Source organism: Erythrolamprus reginae, chromosome 2 (assembly GCF_031021105.1).
Source record: "Erythrolamprus reginae isolate rEryReg1 chromosome 2, rEryReg1.hap1, whole genome shotgun sequence".
Classification (NCBI taxonomy): Eukaryota; Metazoa; Chordata; class Lepidosauria; order Squamata; family Dipsadidae; genus Erythrolamprus; species Erythrolamprus reginae.
Genome location: NC_091951.1, coordinates 135,183,377 through 135,202,934, shown reverse-complemented (window position 1 = coordinate 135,202,934; position 19,558 = coordinate 135,183,377). Strand labels below are relative to the sequence as shown.

At 38.9% G+C, this 19,558-nt stretch overlaps 1 protein-coding gene across 2 annotated transcripts in view; it reads right to left on the bottom strand.

The window, feature by feature from the left end:
• The window catches only part of GABRB2 (gamma-aminobutyric acid type A receptor subunit beta2), a 146,683-nt gene extending 128,020 nt beyond the window's left edge, over positions 1 to 18,663 (bottom strand). For both annotated transcript variants that reach the window (XM_070735896.1, XM_070735897.1), the window contains exons 1-3: positions 18,587 to 18,663; positions 18,314 to 18,405; positions 17,342 to 17,409 (exon numbers count right to left, since the gene is read on the bottom strand). In XM_070735896.1, the coding sequence (XP_070591997.1) occupies positions 17,342 to 17,409; positions 18,314 to 18,405; positions 18,587 to 18,663 (237 nt within the window). The remainder of the gene's footprint in view (positions 1 to 17,341; positions 17,410 to 18,313; positions 18,406 to 18,586) is intronic.
• Between the last annotated feature and the right edge of the window lie 895 nt (positions 18,664 to 19,558).

The following is a 19,558-nucleotide window of genomic DNA, read 5'->3' as shown; positions in this document are numbered from 1 at the left end:
GGAAATTCCAAATCTCCTAACTAAGCAGTCATCAGACCTAACCTCACTTAGTTTTTTCAAGGACAGCCAAGATCAGTTAAATGCTTCTGATAGAGGAAATCAGAAAATTAAACTTTTTAAAATAAAGTGTGCATTTCTTTCCTTTATTATGATGCATCCAATTCATGTGCAAGTCTTGACATTCTTGGATGTCAAGGTCCTTTTCGAATACGATGGATGAACATCATCATAATGCATGCAAAATCAACCTTAAACTTTAATCCAAACTACTTGCTGTAACCTTCAAAGCACAGATATGCATTGGTTGAAAAAAAAAACCCCGGGCATTGTTTATTACTATAGTTTCCTATTTTGTCTCATCACAATCTTAGAAATACATGGAAAGACTGCAGAATATCTGGGAGAACGTATTTTTCAAGCCATTGTTATGCATGCTGACGTATTTTCTTTCCTAGAAAGATACAGCACAAACTTATGTATGTTACACAGCAGGAAGATACATCTGTACACATAAACAAAACTGATGCCTACATTACAAGTTTCATTTTATTTTCCTGCCTCAATAGATTATCACAACTAAAGTGTGAGAATGAGAGAACAGAAAACCAAAATTTACAATAAAGTTTGTATATAAATTCCTAAATTAATGTATAAAATTTTAAAAAAATACTTATATGTAGATTTTACCTATACAGTGAACCCTCAAGTTTCGCGTCCTCAAGCATCGCGAAAGGGCTATTTCGCTGGGAAGCTGGGAAGCGGCCCCAGCAATGCGCGCGCGCTTGGGGAAACCCCAGATCCGCTCCCCAGCTGGGGAGCGGCCCCAGCAACGCACGCGCGCTTGGGGAAACCCCGGCTCCGCTCCCCAGCTGGGAAGCGGCCCCAGCAACGCGCGCGCTTGGGGACACCCCGGCTCCGCTCCCCAGGAAACCCCAGGCGCGAGCAACGGGGTGGGCGGGCGAAGGGCGGGTGGCGGTGGAAGTAAAAAAACCATCTGCGCATGCGCAGATGGTGTTTTTACTTCCGCACCGCTACTTCGCGAAAAATCGATCATCGCTTGGGGTCCTGGAACGGAACCCTCGCGATGATCGAGGGTTCACTGTATATCCTTTAATCTATAGTAACCTGGTTCCCAACCTGGGGGCCATGCCCCATAGGGGGGCAATTTCATTTTTAGTGGGGGCAATTGGAACCTTGTTTAAACCTAGTTAATGGCCTTTTAGGCTTCCTCCGCATGAGAAGTTCACTTTTTGAATAATAAGAATTATATGCCACGGGAGGGTGGGGGAGGCCTTAGGATTTTAGAGATGCTTAGCTGGGGCCACTGCTATAGCAGCTCTTTATACTCCATGGTAAAAAGTCTTAGAGATGGATTACAACATGCATCACCACCCTTGATTGTAATTAAATATAAATGATACCTTATTCTTGCATTTACTCTTCTTCCATCTAGGTTCTCAGAATTAGGACATAACAATTCATCAGCAATACCTGGTTTTGAAACTGAATTAAAAGTTAATTGTGGCACCTCCAGCCTGATCTTTAAGATTCTGAATCATTTATCCAAGTGGTTTGGCAACCTGTGATCTGTGGATGTCTGGGGGGCTGTCATGTCTTGTGGGAAGCCCCCACCACCACCCCAGAAGGAGGAAACCAATTTTTAGAAATGCAGATTTGGTAATCCATTCAATACAGGCTATTTTGAAACTTCTTGCAGCAAAATGTGACAGCTAACAAAGGCAGAACGATAGGATTAAAAAGTAGCCTCTCACCCGAGATCCAACACAGAGCAAAAGCCATTAGCCACAATAGGAATTGCCCAACACCCTTTCAGAACACAAACCCCTTCATTGCACCACCCCCAGAAAAGTTCAAACTTCAGAGTCACAGAAACCTATTAAGATCCATTCACTCATTCAAGCATTTAGTTGGTTGCCCCAGAACCCTGGTGGTTCTGCTTCATCAATAAACCTTTCTTTCCAAATCAGCCTCCATGTTGTTTCAGTGCCTTTCTCCCAGCTTGGAACTGAACCACATGGATTTTCCTTTCAACATAGTCATAGAGGGTTTGCGAAGGATTGAAGAAATGTTATGATTTAAATTTTGAGCTAAGTCTTGGTGGTCCATGACCATATTTTGTGGCCACAAAAATATTTAAAGGGTATCCGTGGTAAAGAAAAGGTTGAGAATCACTGACCTAGCTGGTTCTTTTACTTTTATTTAAAGACTCAGATTAATTTATTTATTTATTTATTTGTGTTTGTTTGTTTGTTTATTGTATTTATATGTCGCTCACTCCAAACTATGAAAACATGGAGCCCTGAGCTCTCTTTAACAAGAGGAATTAAAACATATAGAAGGTTTGTATCAGAGAGAAGGTTTATACTGATAATAATACATAGTAATACACAGCATTAACAAAAAAATGACCCATTAATGGTAGGAAACAGGCTAGAAAAACCATTGGATTACTAGATGGAAAAAGAGAAGCAATATGACTAATGCAAAACTAAATGGATTCTCCATGCCTATTTTTACTGCCAAAGATGTAGCACAAATTCCTATGCTTGAAGTGACATTTCCAGAAAATCTGAGCAATGAAGGCAAAGGATGGAAAAAGAAGGCAAATTCTTCTTATTATAATGACAGGAAAGTTCCACTGAAGATTAAAGAGCATAAATTATAAACAGTTATCCCAGTGCAGAAATGTAATCATTGGAATCCCTCAATGATCTGTGTGGTAGATGGCATTTTTTAATTTAATACAGCACGATGCAATAGCCAGATTTACTGATAACATCAAGTTGTCAAGTGCTTACAAGTAATTAAAAGGAACTGTAAAATAATTCAAACAGTTGAAATGAACATTAAAGTATGACCCCATGGGGGGGAAAAGAGTTGAAATAATACATATTAGATTTCATGTTTTTTGTACTAATAGATCTAAACTGGAAATTACAGCTGGAAAAAAAGAAAGAAACAGAGATTATACTGAACAGCTCAATAATATCAATGATCCAGTATGGAACTGGTCTGAAAAAAAAAATGATCAAGATTCCTAGTGCCACTATATTTTGAAAAGAATACATGAAAGGGGAATCCAAGTAATAAAAGATTTGAGCAATGTCTCCAGCTGGAAGGTTTTGGATTTTTTAAAGTAACCAGGTAGGAAATATGATGGAAGCATATAAAACTGTACAGTGATCCCTCGATTATCGCGAGGGTTCCGTTCCAAGACCCCTCGCGATAATCGATTTTTCGCGATGTAGGGTTGCGGAAGTAAAAACACCATTTGCGCATGCGCGCCCTTTTTCCATGGCCGCGCATGCGCAGATGGTGGAGTTTGCGTGGGCGGCGGGGAAACCCGGATCTTCGTCTGCTCGCTGCTGCTGCGGCCGCCCAGCAGCTGATCTGCTCGGCGGCAGCAGCGAGGAGCCGAATCAGGCTTTCCCCTTTGCGTGGGCAGCGGGGAAACCCCGATCTTCATCTGCTCGCTGCTGCTGCCCGCCCGCCCGCCGCCCGCCGCCCGCCAGCAAGAGGGGGAGAGATAGAGAAAGAGAGAGAAGGAAAGAAAGAGATGAGAGAGGGAGGAAGAGAGTGTGAGAGAGGAAGAAGCAAGATAGAGAAAGAGAGAGAGAAAGAAAAATGAGAAAGGAAGGAAGAGAGTGACGTCATCGGGTGGGAAAAATCGTGATATAGCGTTTCGCGAAGATCGAGATCGCGAAACTCAAGGGATCACTGTATTATGAAAAGAGACCTCTGTCAAATAACTGCATTTCTTGTAGCTATTTATAAAAGTGAAAGTTCCAAAATTCAGAAAGCAGGAAGGAAAACATTTCACCCAGTTTGATGATACTTTGTCATAATATGAGCTGATACCCAGTCACCTAAATTGTTTTGAAAGGAAACCAAATAGGTATTATCAGAGTACCAATAGCTAATAGCCATGATGCATATTTATTCTCTCTGGTACAAAAGATAACTTATCTCTCTGTAACAGTTCCATTTATCATGCCCTGTCAGGGCTTTTCCTATCATAAATATGAATGTTTTCCTTTTGAATCTTTCTTCTTCCATTGTTGGGACAGTATTAGATACAGATAGCCCTTGACTTACCACCTTTCATTTAATGACCATTCAAAGTTACAACAGCACTGAAAAATGCCTTATAATCAATCCTTGGACTCATGACCATTGTGGCTTCCTCTAAGGTCACATGTTCCAAATTCAGGCCTTGGCAACTGGCATGCATTTATGATGGTTTGACAGCCCTGGATCATGTGAAGGTCATTTGTGACCTTTCCAGGGAACTTCCACAAGCAAAGTCAATGCAGAAAGCTGGATTCATTTAATGACCATGGGGATTTGCTTAAGAACTGCAACAAACAGGTCGTAATAGTGGATGCAATTGACTTAGTGACCACATTGCTTGGCAACAGAAGATCTAGGTCCGGTTGTGGATGTAAGTGAAGGACTACCTATAACAGTATGCCACAGTACAAGGATGAAAGACTTTAAGCCTTAGGCAGAACTTTGTCCTTTGGATAGTTTTGCCTAAGGGAAGAGAATAAGCAAATGCTGTTGTTGGTGCTATTGTTTTAAAGAACGTTCCTCTTCTTTTCCTTTGCCTCTGCTGAGAGGAAGAAAGTGTGCTGAGAACTAATGAAGATGATGTTGCTGAAATTAAGGCACAATTAAGCAGGAGGAAATCACCTCCAACTCCTTTAATTTATCTTAAATTAAATTCTCAGAGCCAGTTCTGATCTGACATGGATAAAAATTAAAAGTTTCTGGGGTAAAGAAGAGGCACAATTAAAACATAACTTTATCATTTTAAAACTATCATAGACAGAAGAATTTAACTAGCTATAGTTAAATATAGTTAGTTACCTATAGTTCTCATGATTTTATTGTAAACATTCCTGTAAGAGCCAGAGAACGAAGGCTACTAAGAAATTTCTCCCAGAAATGTCTACATATAGGTATGCATCTTTGGTCAGATCTTCAATAACAGAGCAAGTTAAAACTCATTTTTCAGAGAGATCCTTGAGATAGAGAGCGATTATATTCAATTTTTGTTTTCTGATCTTTCTCAAGATGTTTTTGAAGACAGTTTTGAGAAAAGTTTGCAATTCTCAATTGTTGTCATATTGAACAGTGCATCCAGATGAAGCCTATAGGGTGGGAATTACATTTTAAAATAGCAGAATAAAACAACACATAGTTTTTCAAAGCTAGATTGACCAAATGACAGATTTTTCTAACTTTATTGGATTCAGTGGAAAATTAGTCTATTTCTCTAAAATTAAGTATATACATTTTTTAAAACATATCATATTTACCGTAAATTCCTAAAATGGCAAAGGTCTGGTAAACAAAAAGAAGTTAGAACATAAGCAATGTCCTGTTGAACTAGACCTCTACTTCATCTAATCCAACAGTCTCTCCTTTAAGTGGTCAAAAAATTAGACAAGAAAGCCCACTAATCTCCCAGCAAGTGATCTTCAAAAGCAGTTCTGGTGTCATCAAGGCTATAGCATTCATGATTTTCATAAAATGGCCCAGCACTTTTTAAAAGCCAGCCTACTACAATTCCTGCTAAAGAAAAAATATCCATCATTTCCATTCATGGTCAAGTATTATCCTGGCCTTCTTACACATATTCTGAGTCTTGAAATGTTTCTTAAATTATTTACTTTTTAAGTTACCTACTTCCCAAAAAGTATTTTAAGAATATGAAATATCTACCAATACTTCCCCATCTGCTTACTATAATTTTCCCTTTGACTTGCTACCTTAGTTTCATTAGTTACAATGTTAAACTATAGCTTTAAGTAATTGTATTTTAGCTTAATAAATTAAAATATGATATACTATTTTGTCCACATAAGCAAATACTCTCAGTTTATGATTCTTTATGTGTCAGCCTTTTAAAAGAAACAAAAACAGAAATCATGACTACGTCACTGCTTGTACTGTGAGGTTAGAGAGCCAGTTTGATGTAGCAGTGATGGCATCAGGCTAGAAATTCAGAGTTCTAGTCCCACCTAAGGTAGAAAGCAAGTTGGGTGACCTTGAGCCAAAAAAACCTTCTCTCAGCCCTAGCAAAGTGGAAATGGCAAAATCATGTCAAAGAAACTGCAGGAACTGCAATCTCGGAGAATCGGACATGACTGAATTGCATACAAATAACTTGTCAGGTTAACCAGAAATTTGCAAGTCTGAAAGCAGCGCTCCTCTTCCTTGCTTTTACTTTCTAGAAAATCACAGAGGTCCCTTCTGAGACACTTTCTCAATCTTTTGTTGGAGTGAGAGGTATCTCTTGTCTAATCACTGCCCTGACTGTGACTCCTCTTCCTATCTCACGAGTTTATTCTCACAGTCCATTATAGCTACAGTAAGAATTTTCAAATTCAACACAGCTCTTCATTTCACCTAGACTGGAAAAAATTGCACACAGAAAAATGTTATCTGGTTATCTACCTAAAATCATGGATATATTAACTGAAATGGTTTATATGGCCACCTGTCTCACACATGTGCTGGGCAGTTGGGCAGTGATCAACATCTGAGGAAGAGAAATGAAACTACATGTGTTGGAAAAGTCATTTATATTTGAGCACATGAAATCAAAATCCAGCTGTGAGAACAAAAATAAAAGAATTGAAATGATATATGAAAATTAAATATATTGTGTTGTTCTATGTATTTCAGACCAATTTGTTTTCCCCAGTGGCTCTTATTTCTTTAAATTGGCCCACTACCTATGTTAAAAAGAGAGAGAAAAGTACAGCCCTTTAAAAATGCTTAAGTCCTATTAAATATTAGCACAAAAGCCTCTTTGATGTATCATGCATCAACTGATTGACAGAAGCCTAATTGTCATTTTTTTTTTCCTGGCTGACATTTCCCTACTCTCCAATTACAATGAGTGTTCCAATCTCCCCAGGCAGCACAGGAATTTGAAGAGGAGGTGGGACATAAGAATTTGCAGGGTTCAGCCACCTGCAAGAATTTATTTATTATTTATTTATTAATTAGATTTCTATGCCGCCCATCTCGAAGCGACTCAGGGCAGTGAATATTTCATAATCTATTCTGGCATTACTCAATGTTGGGGTCTTCTTCACTGAATAGTTCTAATTTATGTTTCATAACAAACATGGCCACAAATAACGGTGGACAATCATGTTATCAAAGTAACAATGTAAAAGCATAGCTTTCACTTTTCAAGTAACAATACACCTCCAGAAAGACAACCAAGTTAATAGGAAGTAAGTTGCTGATTCATTTAAAATTAGCCCATTAGTCTCCATATTGACACAGGAGAATTCATAAGCCTATCAACTACTCAGCTGTTTTAAAATATATGATGGTGTATAAGATGATATAGTTCTAACCAAATACTATGCCATCCTAGCATTAAACATTCTGATTCAATTATTTTTTGGAAACAACACTGAAACAAAATATGCAGTGAGTCCCATTCCATCGATAGTAACATCTTTCTTTCCATACTTAGATTTTCCCTCTCTTAAAAAACAGGTTGTCTGATGACTCTCTGGTGTAAATCAGTCTTATATAACACCTTTGAGATAAACAGATTTATCACAATAACAGCTTTGGTAGGCCACATTCACTAGATCTGATTTTCGAAGTGTTATCCTACATGATACTCAAAAATGTCTTGGTCAGTATTTATAGCTTATAAAATCATGATGATGACTTTCAAATCAGTTTTTTTGACTCCTTGTGACTGCCTGGACTAGTCTCTGTGGATTTTAGAATAGAATAGAATTTTTTTATTGGCCAAGTGTGATAGTTACAATTTCAGAAGCAGTGTGCCATTGCTTTCTTCTGGAGGCTGACAGAAAGAGATTGGTGCAAGGTCACTCAGTTGACTTAATATCTAAGGCAGGACTAGAACTCACAGTGCCTTAACTTCAGATCGTGCAAAATACAGCTGCGAGAGCAATCATGGGCTTCCCCAGCTATGCCCATGTCACACCAACACTCCGCAGTCTGTATTGGTTGCCGATCAATTTCTGGTCACAATTCAAAGTGTTGGTTATGACCTATAAAGCCCTTCATGGCATTGGACCAGAATATCTCCGAGACCGCCTTCTGCCGCACGAATCCCAGCAACCAGTTAGGTCCCACAGAGTTGGCCTTCTCCGGGTCCCGTCGATGAAACAATGTCATCTGGTGGGACCCAGGGGAAGAGCCTTCTCTGTGACGTCCCCGACCCTCTGGAACCAACTCCCCCCAGAGAGTAGGACTGCCCCCACCCTCCTTGCCTTTCACAAACTCCTTAAAACCCACCTCTGCCGTGAGGTATAGGGGAATTGATTCCCCTGGGTTGTCTCCGCTTTACGTATGGTCTGTATGAGATGTATGAGTGTTTTTATATTAAGGGTTTTAAATTGTTTTTAACTATTGGATTTGTATTGTTTTGTTGTTGTAAGCTGCTCCGAGTCTCCGGAGAGGGGTGGCATACAAATCTAATAAATAATAATAATAATAATAATAATAATAATAATAATAACAACAACAACAACAACAACAACAACAACAACAACCATTACATGAAACTGACTCTGGGAGTTAATTATTAGTATATATATTTCAATTCTAACTTCATTGTTTATATTCTATTTAGAGAGATAGAGATAGAGAGATAGAGAGATAGAGAGAGAGATATTTCTGTTGCAAGATTGCAAATATTAGGATCCTTTGTTGATTTCTTTGAAGATAAATATCTACAAAAATCGATATTAGTAGTTTTGTTACAGAGAATATTTAGTCCTGATAATGATGATGGGATTTGTGACTATTAATGACAATTAATAACTGTGAGTCCTTGTAATAATCCTTCTTCCATGATGAGCCTGGGCCTATGCTCACAATATATATGTTTTGCCATGTTTCTTTCAAAATATACTCTATAAGGACGGAGAAACCTAAAATCACCTGAAAGCTATATTATACTAAGTGGGATAGGAGCAAAATTGACCTTGAATGCTACTATTTCTATTTAATAATTAGGGGAAACTTAAATTTCGAGGTTTTTTCCTCTTCCAGTTGTTTGAAAACAAGAAGGGAGGGTTTTCTTTGATGGAAAAAAGCTGGAGGGAGGGGGGTTAAAAATAGAGGAAAAAGTATGAGAAATGAAAGGGGCTTTTTATTATCTGTCTTCTGATGCTATGAACTAGTTGAACAATAGTGATTTTTTTTCCAGAAGCTATTGTTTTATTCATTTCATTTGATGCATTTCATGTTTTGTTTTGCAGCTCATAGCTGATGAAAGCAACACCTAGAAGGCTTTGTATGACCAAATCTCAAGGACTCATACAAAAGAGACCAAGTGGGAAAGTCAAATCATTCTCAATATTGTTAGCTCTAAATCTGTATCTCAAAAAAACAAAGGGGTAGGTAAGATGAAGTAATTTGTACCCCGTATTTAATTATTATAAAAGAGATGAATTTCTATGAACTAAGCGGGAATAAAAAATACATTTATTAAGGTAACAGAAGGATGTATTTTTATATATCTGGCAAAATACTATTTCAATGGGTTTTTATGAATAAATTGGTAACTGAGTAGAAACTGGATTTAAAGTTAAAACTTTTCATTTTAGAAACCAGGTCAAAAGTAAATAAAATTGAACAATTGAATTTAATAATTAACATAATACATTCTTTATACTTTGGTCATCATATGGTGCCTAGATACCGTAAAATAAAGAAATATTGTGGAATGTAACCTTAAAAATGTATAATAATTAGAGAGAAGAAACATCCCTAGACTTTCATGAAACCAAGCAAGGCTATTTTGGCATATTATTGTCATTTGAAATAGAACTGAAAATAGTTGCAACAACCTGTTGGACCATCAATTCCTCATTTTAAGTATATGAGAGCTATTCTAGACAATATGATCCATATTTTTGTGTAGTGAAATGCCACCTCCACATAATTAATAGAGAAGGAATCGTTTTGCATATAACTTTAACCCAATGCTTTCCTTAAACTTGACGATTCCTTGAGTTTACTTGAAACTTGAAGATGGATTTGCATGCATAATAGAGAAGGACATGTAACCTCTAACCCCCAACCCCCCCATTTAAAATGAAGAGAGAAAAGATAATGAATTCTTGAATGGCGAAAGGCATTATTTGTAACCTGTTTTTTCTTCTTTTTCTAAATCCCAACATTTTAATGATACAGTAATAATATTTTAAAATATATTAAAATAATATATATATTAAAATAATAATAAATTAAAATATAACATAGCAAAGGGTCAGGAATGGCTTCAAATAGGGAGAATAGCTACTTTCATATGTCTGTATCTGAGATATGTCTATATCTGACCACTTCAGCCTCCCTTTTGTTCATTTGGTCACATTTCTATGTACTTCTCTCCCCCCATCCACCCCCCTTCCACCAAACTAGTCAAGAAAGCCTGCTTTTCTAGTATACTTTCTCTGGTTATATGAGTTTGCTAAGAAATTTTTGAGATAAGAAATATTTTCAGGAAGGCCCTATCAGACATTGTTAATGATGAGCTTTATTCTGGTTTCATGGTCACACTACTTTATTCAAATGGAGGCCTGTGAAAATGTCCCCAATATCTCTTGCAAAATGTACAACTTCAATTTAAAATACACATATTCAAATAAGTCCCCTATAGGGAAAAGAGAAAAACAGATTTGATTACTGTTTCAGGTTTTTTTTAAGAAAATATTTTTATATATAGAAAATGTTTATTCTAGGGAAAAATACTCTTGGAAAAAAAACATTTGGATTGTTAACACCAACAGCATTAAAAAAAGCTTAAACTAATGTACGTAGTTAATTTATACTTGTTGATATTGAACATTATCGATGTTAAAATATTGCAATTGCTAATGTTATTACAATTGCTTTTGACAATTGTATGTAGGAGAAATGACCATTTGTTATTGAGTTTACTTGAAACTATCCCTGGATAGTTCAGTGGATTTGCAGCTGGCTGAAGTGTAGACATCAGAGAGTTGTTGTTAATGGCAAGTATTCTGAGCAGAGACAGGTTACAAGCGGTGTGCCACATGGGTCTGTTCTGGGTCTTATTCTTTTTAATATGTTTGTGAATGACATAGGGGAAGGTTTGGTATGGAAGGTTTGCCTATTTGTTGATGACTCTAAAGTGTGCAATAGGGTTGATATTCCTGGAGGCGTCTGTAATATGGTAAATTATTTAGCTTTACTAGATAAATGGTCAAAGCAATGGAAACTGCAGTTTAATGTTTCCAAATGTAAAATAATGCACTTGGGGAAAAGGAATCCTCAATCTGTGTATTGTATTGGCAGTTCTGTTTTAGCAAAAACCTCAGGAGAGAAGGATTTAGGGGTGGTGATTTCTGACAGTCTCAAAATTGTTGAGCAGTGTGGTCAGGTGGTAGAAAAAGCAAGTAGGATGCTTGGCTGCATAGCTAGAGGTATAACAAGCAGGAAGAGGGAGATTGTGATCCTGCTATATAGAGCACTGGTGTGACCACATTTGGAATACAGTGATCCCTCGATTAGCACGGTCTCGATTAGCGCAAAACGCTGCAACGCGGTTTTTCAAAAAATATTAATTAAAAAATAAGTTCTCTCTCTCTTTCTCTCACTGTTGCCAGCGTGGTATATGAGAGAGAAAGAGAGAGGCAGAGAAAGAGAGAGGCAGAGGTCGGGCGCATTACCGGGAAGTGGAGGCGGCGTGGGGACGCTGGGTGCCGGGGACACCGAGGAGGGGGTGGACGTGGCCTCTCAGCTGCAGAGCCGAACAAGGGCGGAGGCAACGGCGGAGTCCGGCGCTGGGGCCATGCGGGGCCGCTCATCCAGGGGAGCGTGGACTGGCAAGTCGCCCTCCTTTCTCTTTCTTTCTCTCTCTTATACCACACCGGTAACAGGGAGAGAAAGAGAGAGAGCGGAGGGCACCTTGCCGGTCCACGCCCCCCTAAATGAGCAGCTCCGCATGGCCCCAGCGCCGCCCAGGCAAAGGGGAAACCCCAAGATCGCTTGCCGCTTGCCGCTTGCCGTATTGCAGCGAAGGAGGCGAAGCAAGGCTCCAAGCTGCAATACGGCAAGCGGCAAGCGATCTTGGGGTTTCCCCTTTGCCTGGGCGGCGGGAAGACCAAGGGAAGGTTCCTTCAGCCGCCCAACACCTGATCCGCTCCGCAGCACGGCAGCAGCGAGGAGCCAAAGATGGGGTTTCCCCTTTGCCTTTACCCCATCTTCGGCTCCTCGCTGCTTCCGCGCTGCGGAGCAGATCAGCTGTTGGGCGGCTGAAGGAACCTTCCCTTGGTCTTCCCCGCCGCCCACACGCAAACTCCACCATCTGCGCATGTGCGGCCATGAAAAAAATGGTGCGCATGCGTAGATGGTGTTTTTTACTTCCGCACCACTATAACGCGGAAATCGATTAGCGCGGGAGGTCTTGGAACGTAACCCCCGCGCTAATCGAGAGATCACTGTACTGTGTTCAGTTCTGGAGACCTCACCTACAAAAAGATATTGACAAAATTGAACGGGTCCAAAGACGGGCTACAAGAATGGTGGAAGGTCTTAAGCATAAAACGTATCAGGAAAGACTTAATCAACTCAATCTGTATAATCTGGAGGGCAGAAGGAAAAGGGGGGACATGATCGAAACATTTAAATATGTTAAAGGGTTAAATAAGGTTCAGGAGGGAAGTGTTTTTAATAGGAAAGCGAACACAAGAACAAGGGGACACTCATGCCCTCATCACCTTGAGGTTCGACTACTGTAATGCTCTCTACATGGGGCTACCTTTGAAAAGTGTTCGGAAACTTCAGATCGTGCAGAATGCAGCTGCGAGAGCAGTCATGGGCCTACCTAGGTATGCCCATGTTTTACCAACACTCCGCAGTCTGCATTGGCTGCCGATCAACTTCCGGTCACAATTCAAAGTGTTGGTTATGACCTTTAAAGCCCTTCATGGCACTGGACCAGAATATCTCCGAGACCGCCTGCTGCCGCACGAATCCCAGCGACCAATTAGGTCCCACAGAGTGGGCCTTCTCCGGGTCCCGTCAACTAAACAATGTCGGTTGGCGGGCCCCAGGGGAAGAGCCTTCTCTGTGGCGGCCCCAACCCTCTGGAACCAACTCCCCCCGGAGATTAGAACTGCCCCTACGCTCCTTGCCTTTCGCAAGCTCCTTAAGACCCACCTGTGACGCCAGGCATGGGGGAACTGAGACATCTCCCCCGGGCATATGCAATTTATGAATGGTATGTGTGTATGTATGTGTGTTTAGAAATGGGGTTTTTAAATGTTTTAAGTAGAAATTTAGATTTGTTATAAATTGTCTTTTTGCACTTTGTTGTGAGCCGCCCCGAGTCTGCGGAGAGGGGCAGCATACAAATCTAAACAAACAAACAAACAAACAATCTGAAGTTAGTTGGGGGAAAGATCAAAAGCAACATGAGAAAAAATTATTTTACTGAAAGAGTAGTAGATTCTTGGAACAAACTTCCAGCAGACATGGTTGGTAAATCCACAGTAACTGAATTTAAACATGCCTGGGATAAACATATATCCATCCTAAGATAAAATACAGGAAATGGTATAAGAGCAGACTAGATGGACCATGAGGTCTTTTTCTGCCGTCAATCTTCTATGTTTCTATGTTATACTTATATGCTACTTCAAATGTATCTTCAACAAATTCTGTTTATAATCACTGAATGCCCTTAACAGTATAACTTGAGATAGAAAGTATAATTTCTGCATGAACATACATGCTCAAATATACATATAAGAAGCATCTTCCTAAGTTTTCTGACCAAGACGATGTGAACAGTAAATTAATGCCAACATCAAATCATAATAAATAACCTTTATAGCTGTGGTTGGTAATTGACTGTGGACAGAAAGGTGCCTTTAGGATACTACCTTGATGCTTATCAAAGTTTTCTATCTTTTACCAGTACCATCATCACATCACCTAGACTTTTTTTTTACTTTGTACAAGCATCAACAAGCAAAATCCCAAACACTCTATTCCTTTCCCTTCCCACTATTCCTCCAGGATCCACGTGTTTTTGAGCTTTCTTCAGATATGGGAAAAATGTGAAGAGATCAAGGACAGAGGTCTGCTGTTTTACAACTTCAAAAGAAAGGAAGAGTAGAAAGGAAAAAATGTCTTAAATAAATGGAAATAAGAGTAGACAGTTCTGATGGAACAGGGGGCAGATCTGAGGGAGATGAAAGAGAGAAAGGAGGCCTGACACAAAAGCAAATGGCCATATGTTATGATGGAAATTTATAGGTGTGTGTAAATAGAGGATAAAAGGGATTGAAGAATGACCCAGAAGGAATCAGGCATTAAGATATGTGTGAGTTTGGATTATAATGTATTTATGATTTTATATACTAGCAGGATAGGCATGTAGTGATTTTTAAAAATATATATCAAGGGGAAATGATTTGGGAGCAATCTTCCTATTAGAAGGAAATTTGATTGGAGAAACTGAATTCAGAACTTGGAGAACTGATGAAATTAATTTTTTTAGCCACACTGATCCTTTATGCAGACTAGAATACTGTTGGATTAAATGAGACCTAATTTGTACTAATTTGTCTTTCTTAGAAATTTTACTGCATCCTTTTTAGGGGGGGGGGGAAATTTAATAGAAATACTGTATGTGGTTACTCATATGTGTTAAACATTTTTTTTAAAAAAACCAGCAACAACCCATAACCCTAAAATGTACCCATAATCACCAAGGTTGAAATTCAGTAACAAATTTGGCCTGAGGGTACAAGAGATTAATCACGATTATAAACTTATAAACAATGCTTTTCCCCTAAGAAAGTGGGATCAGGTAAAGATGTCAATCACTTGATACTGGTGTTGTCACAAACAACCATAGATGTATAGCAACTCCTCAACTTTTTTTTCAAAACAAAATAGGAATGTATTCATTTACTGGTAAGTAAGTATATTGGACAAAGTGATGCTGACATCTAAGTAAATATACCTAGAGGTAACTTCCAAAATTTCAAAACATCTATTTTGTCATATAGGCCGAGGATCACTGATATCAGCAAGCAAGTAGGTAATCTATATTTCCTTCTAAATATTATATTATAATACTACCAAGGTTTAGGAATATAATCACCGCCATGAAAAAATACTGTAAGAGAAATTTGAATCAAATAAATCACCAACTTTTATTCTTTCTCCTGAAAAAAACCCCTTTGATGCAAGAATTATTATGCAAAGGAAACCTCTATATCACCTCTTAGATTCATATAAATTAACTATAGACTACACTCAGTAGATTCTCACTGAATTTTCCCCTTAATTGTGGTGAGAGATTAAGGGTAATTAATGTAAAAATATGGTTTTCTCCTCAATCCATTCCTCATACGAGCACAAATTCTTTAGACTGAATTTATAACACACTTTAGAATTTATTAGCATTCATGTTTAAGGTTACCTAGAGGCTGAAAGTCACTCTGAAAATGAATTAATGGCAAGTTCAATTTAACTATGATACATGTGACTGTAACCATCATCTTTAACTATAGATTAAGTCAGTGGGCAACAGTTCAACATGATGAAAGAGTTGCTTGTGAAGAAAGGATTCAATATTCTATAGATTGTCCAAATCTAAAATTAGTGTAAGGAATCTTTTTTTTTTACACATAGACATTCCGAAGGACTTTAAGAAAGAATTGAATCTAGTAAAGGTTACATTACTTGAAACATCAAAGACCTTGTCTGAATAAACTTTAACATTAGCACAAGTATTTAGAGATCCATTTGATAATGTATATTTTATACAATCTGTATTACAAATGTATTAATAAGTGGCTGTATATTTATTTATTTTTTGTAAAAAATTATTCATCCACTCTTGAGAATACAGCACAGGAGTTACTGAAAGTGTCCAGTCAATATTCTAAATAAATATTACAAACATAAATTGAAAAATGCAAATTGAGCATTTTGTGTTAACTCCAATTTAGCTTTCATAAAAGTTCATGGTATTTTAATTTGCTTTAGATTAGACTTTACCTTCTTGTCATAATGTAGGCTTGCATGTTTCATAATGCCTTAGTCACTGTCAAATTTAAAGAACTTATTTTTTGAAAAATATGACTATTGAAAAGCCTTTTTAAAAAGAAGTATGCTGTCTTCTCTATATCAGCAAGAATATTAACTTCTCAATATTTTTTGTTTCAGAAAACTGACATCCTGCTGATAACCAAAATTATGTTCAAATAGCTTGTGTTTAAAACAAAGCACTCTGTCCGTGCTGTGATATGTTACAAAAAAAAATCAATCTTATATTTTTACAATCTTTACAAATTGTTTTTCCCACCATAAAACCTGGAATTTTCCACAAAAGCCAAAGTACGACTCCGCGAGCAAACTGAATTTTATATCAAAATGCACAAACACCCACTTCTACTTCTAACAGAAGTCCCATATATTTCAAAACTAGGAACATACCTATAAAATATTGAAACATTCAAGACTAATGTCATTTTCCACTGATCAACATTCTAAAATAATCAGGTACGTGATCCCGGTGAACAAAAATGTTGCAAAAATACAAGATGCAGTGCAAAGTCGTGTCAGCAGGGGGCAATCCAGCATGAGCAAAAAGAGGCCAGAATTGTTCCCTTAGGATACTCTTAACTGTATGTCTGAAACGGTATCTGCTAAATAGCACAACTGTCAATAAATCTGACCAGCTTTTTACACTCTATAAATCATAACAGTGAAACAATACCGATGTATTAAAATGGCAAACATTCATGGTTTTTTTTTAAAGGAATTTATTTCAGATGTCCCTGTGACACAAATCCATTTCCTCTGTGTTTGTATACGTGTGTGTGTGTGTGTGTAGCAATTCAATATCATTTCAAATGAAAAACGCAGCCAAAGATATTGTTATTCCTTAAAATCTATTGGTCACAGTTTTCATATTCAGGAATCACAGGCAGTCCTAAATCAATGCATGGGGGGGAGGGAGAGAGAAAGAGAAAGAGAGAGAGAGAGAGAGAGAGAAAGAAAGAAAGAAAGAAAGAAAGAAAGAAAGAAAGAAAGAAAGAAAGAAAGAAAGAAAGAGAAACCAAGCAGCAGATAGCAGATATTGGGGAAGGGGTAGAAAGGGATGGCCTAAAATATTGCTGCCAATGTAAATAAAAGGGGGTGGGAGGTGGGGAAACACCAGAACTTCCATTGGTTCCCCTTCCCTGTAACAGGATGTAATATATTCCAGACCATAATACAATGTAGGAGGTGGAGATGGGTGGGAGTGAGCTGAAGTACTCACCATATTGACTTCTGACACCATGTCTATGCTGGCTATGTCTATGTTCATGCCAACCGCCACAGGAGGACCTGGAACATAAGACAGTCTACACTGTGATCTTTAACCATTTAAGCCATTTCAGGGAAGATTAGCTCAGACTCAAGAAGGGGTGGGGCACAAGGACTTCTCGGTCTTAGTTACCCCCCACCCACCCACCCCTCTCTCTCAGGAGCAGGAAGGCTTTATGTAACTAACACACATGCTTATACCTTCCTCCCTGTAGGTTTGCTACATTAATCACATGGTGCAGGGTCTTTTTAGTTGGTCAGACAGAGGGAGACACCCACCCCCTCCCGATGAACTAGAGGGAATCAGGAAGACTTTAAAGCAAGTAGGGATTTGATTCCCGCTTGCAGCATGGACTCATCCTGGTGAACAGAGTCTAGCAAAGTGCAAAGTCAACCCATCGTAAAATGCCAACTATTCTTCTCAATGTTCTCTTCCTGTGTATTCCAATGGGCTCTCAGTTAAATTTAGATTTAAAATATCACAGGCACGTGCACATGGAAAGATTTCACTAAAAGCCAAGCCCCTAGGTGGTTTGAATGACAGGAACACTCAGTTTGCAGGGTATTTGCACTTTGAGATACTCATAAAACACCACAGGGATATATAGGGTAGCTTGATAAATGAGCATTGGATAAACTTAGGACATTAGCATCTCAATAAACCTAATTAAAGGTTAAATTACAGAGAGCAGTGTACATTGCCTGCCAACACATATTCCTACAATGAGGCCAATCACACACACACACAATATAGCCATTGCATGCTAGAGAAAATTAACTTGACTTGGAGAAACCTTCAGAAATGACAATTCCCATGCATTAGAGAGAAGCAGCTCCCTGACAATGTTTGAAACAGGCAATCACAACCCAGAGCATGGCAGCTTAGGCGTGCAGCAAGATTCTTCCACAAAAGCAATCAAATTACCTCCAAAATCTGGCCTCAGTCGAATGTCGTAGCCTTTCAGCAATCTATCCACAGTCTCTTTTACTAGGGACATATTGCTAGGATCATTAGCACTAAAGGGAGACAGAGAAAAATACATCAGTACAGAGACATTTTCCGTCTTCTGTCTCCCCCCCCCCGCCCTGTCAAAATGCATTTTGCACCTTCAGTTTAAGGAATCATACAAGACATTTCAAAGTGAAGAACTGGGGTGGTGGGGGGTGTTAATATAGAAGAGAACCTTTAATCACTTACCTTTGTGCACAAACCACTGTTATTATAAAGGGCAACGACCAAATCCCAAAGCAACCTTTTTTCCGGACTCTCAGCATCCCTTTAGCTTTTGATTGGATTTTAGGGTTTCAGTAGAAGAGAAGAAGAGATCCAACTTATTCTAGCCAGTGCAGTAATTCTAATGTGGAACGCATGCGCAAGGCGTACCACAACATCAAAAGGAGCAGTGGTTGATGCTGGAGATGGAGCAAATTTCCTTGCCAAAAGAGAAAGAGGGAAGGAAGGAAGGAAGGGACGAAGGAAGGAAGGGAAAACAAAGGAATAAAAAAAATTAAAGGGGAAGAAAGAAATGCATCATTTAAAAGAGAGTAATGCACAAGATGCTTAGCAGCATTTTGTTCCCCTACTGAGTTTTACAACCTATGGGCTGCACTATAGCAACCCCAGAAGTTTCAAGAGTTGCAGTACTTTTGCAAGCTAATTTAAAAGGGAGAAACATCAGATTAGGAATTAAGAGAGAAAGAGGTTAAAAGGGAATCCAAGGCGTACACGTGTGATGGTGATGGTGGTGATGGGGGGGGGGGGGGAGCTAGACTTTTTGTTCCTTGAGAATAGCAAATGGTGTGTGAAACCAGAGAGGGAGGGGATCCGAGTTTGCAGTCGGTGGCTAGAAAGGACTCAGCCTATAGCATTTGGGGGAGGGGGCAATACTAGATGATGACGAGTTTCTTGGAAGGGGCTAGATGACTGTCTGCTCTTAGGGGAGGGGGGGTTAAAATGAAGAAGGGGGGCACAGAAATGAAAGCCCGAGGATCGTGAGTGGCGTTGGCATACTACGATCTTAAAGATTCTTTACATCAGAGGTTAAAAAAAAAAGTACAAAAGTCAGATCCTGCCCAGCTTTTACATCAAGCGGAGGGTCTGGTTTCAAAGGCCATCTCCTGCTCTCGCTTTCATAGTGCTTCCTCCCTACAGATCAAGCAACCCGAAAGG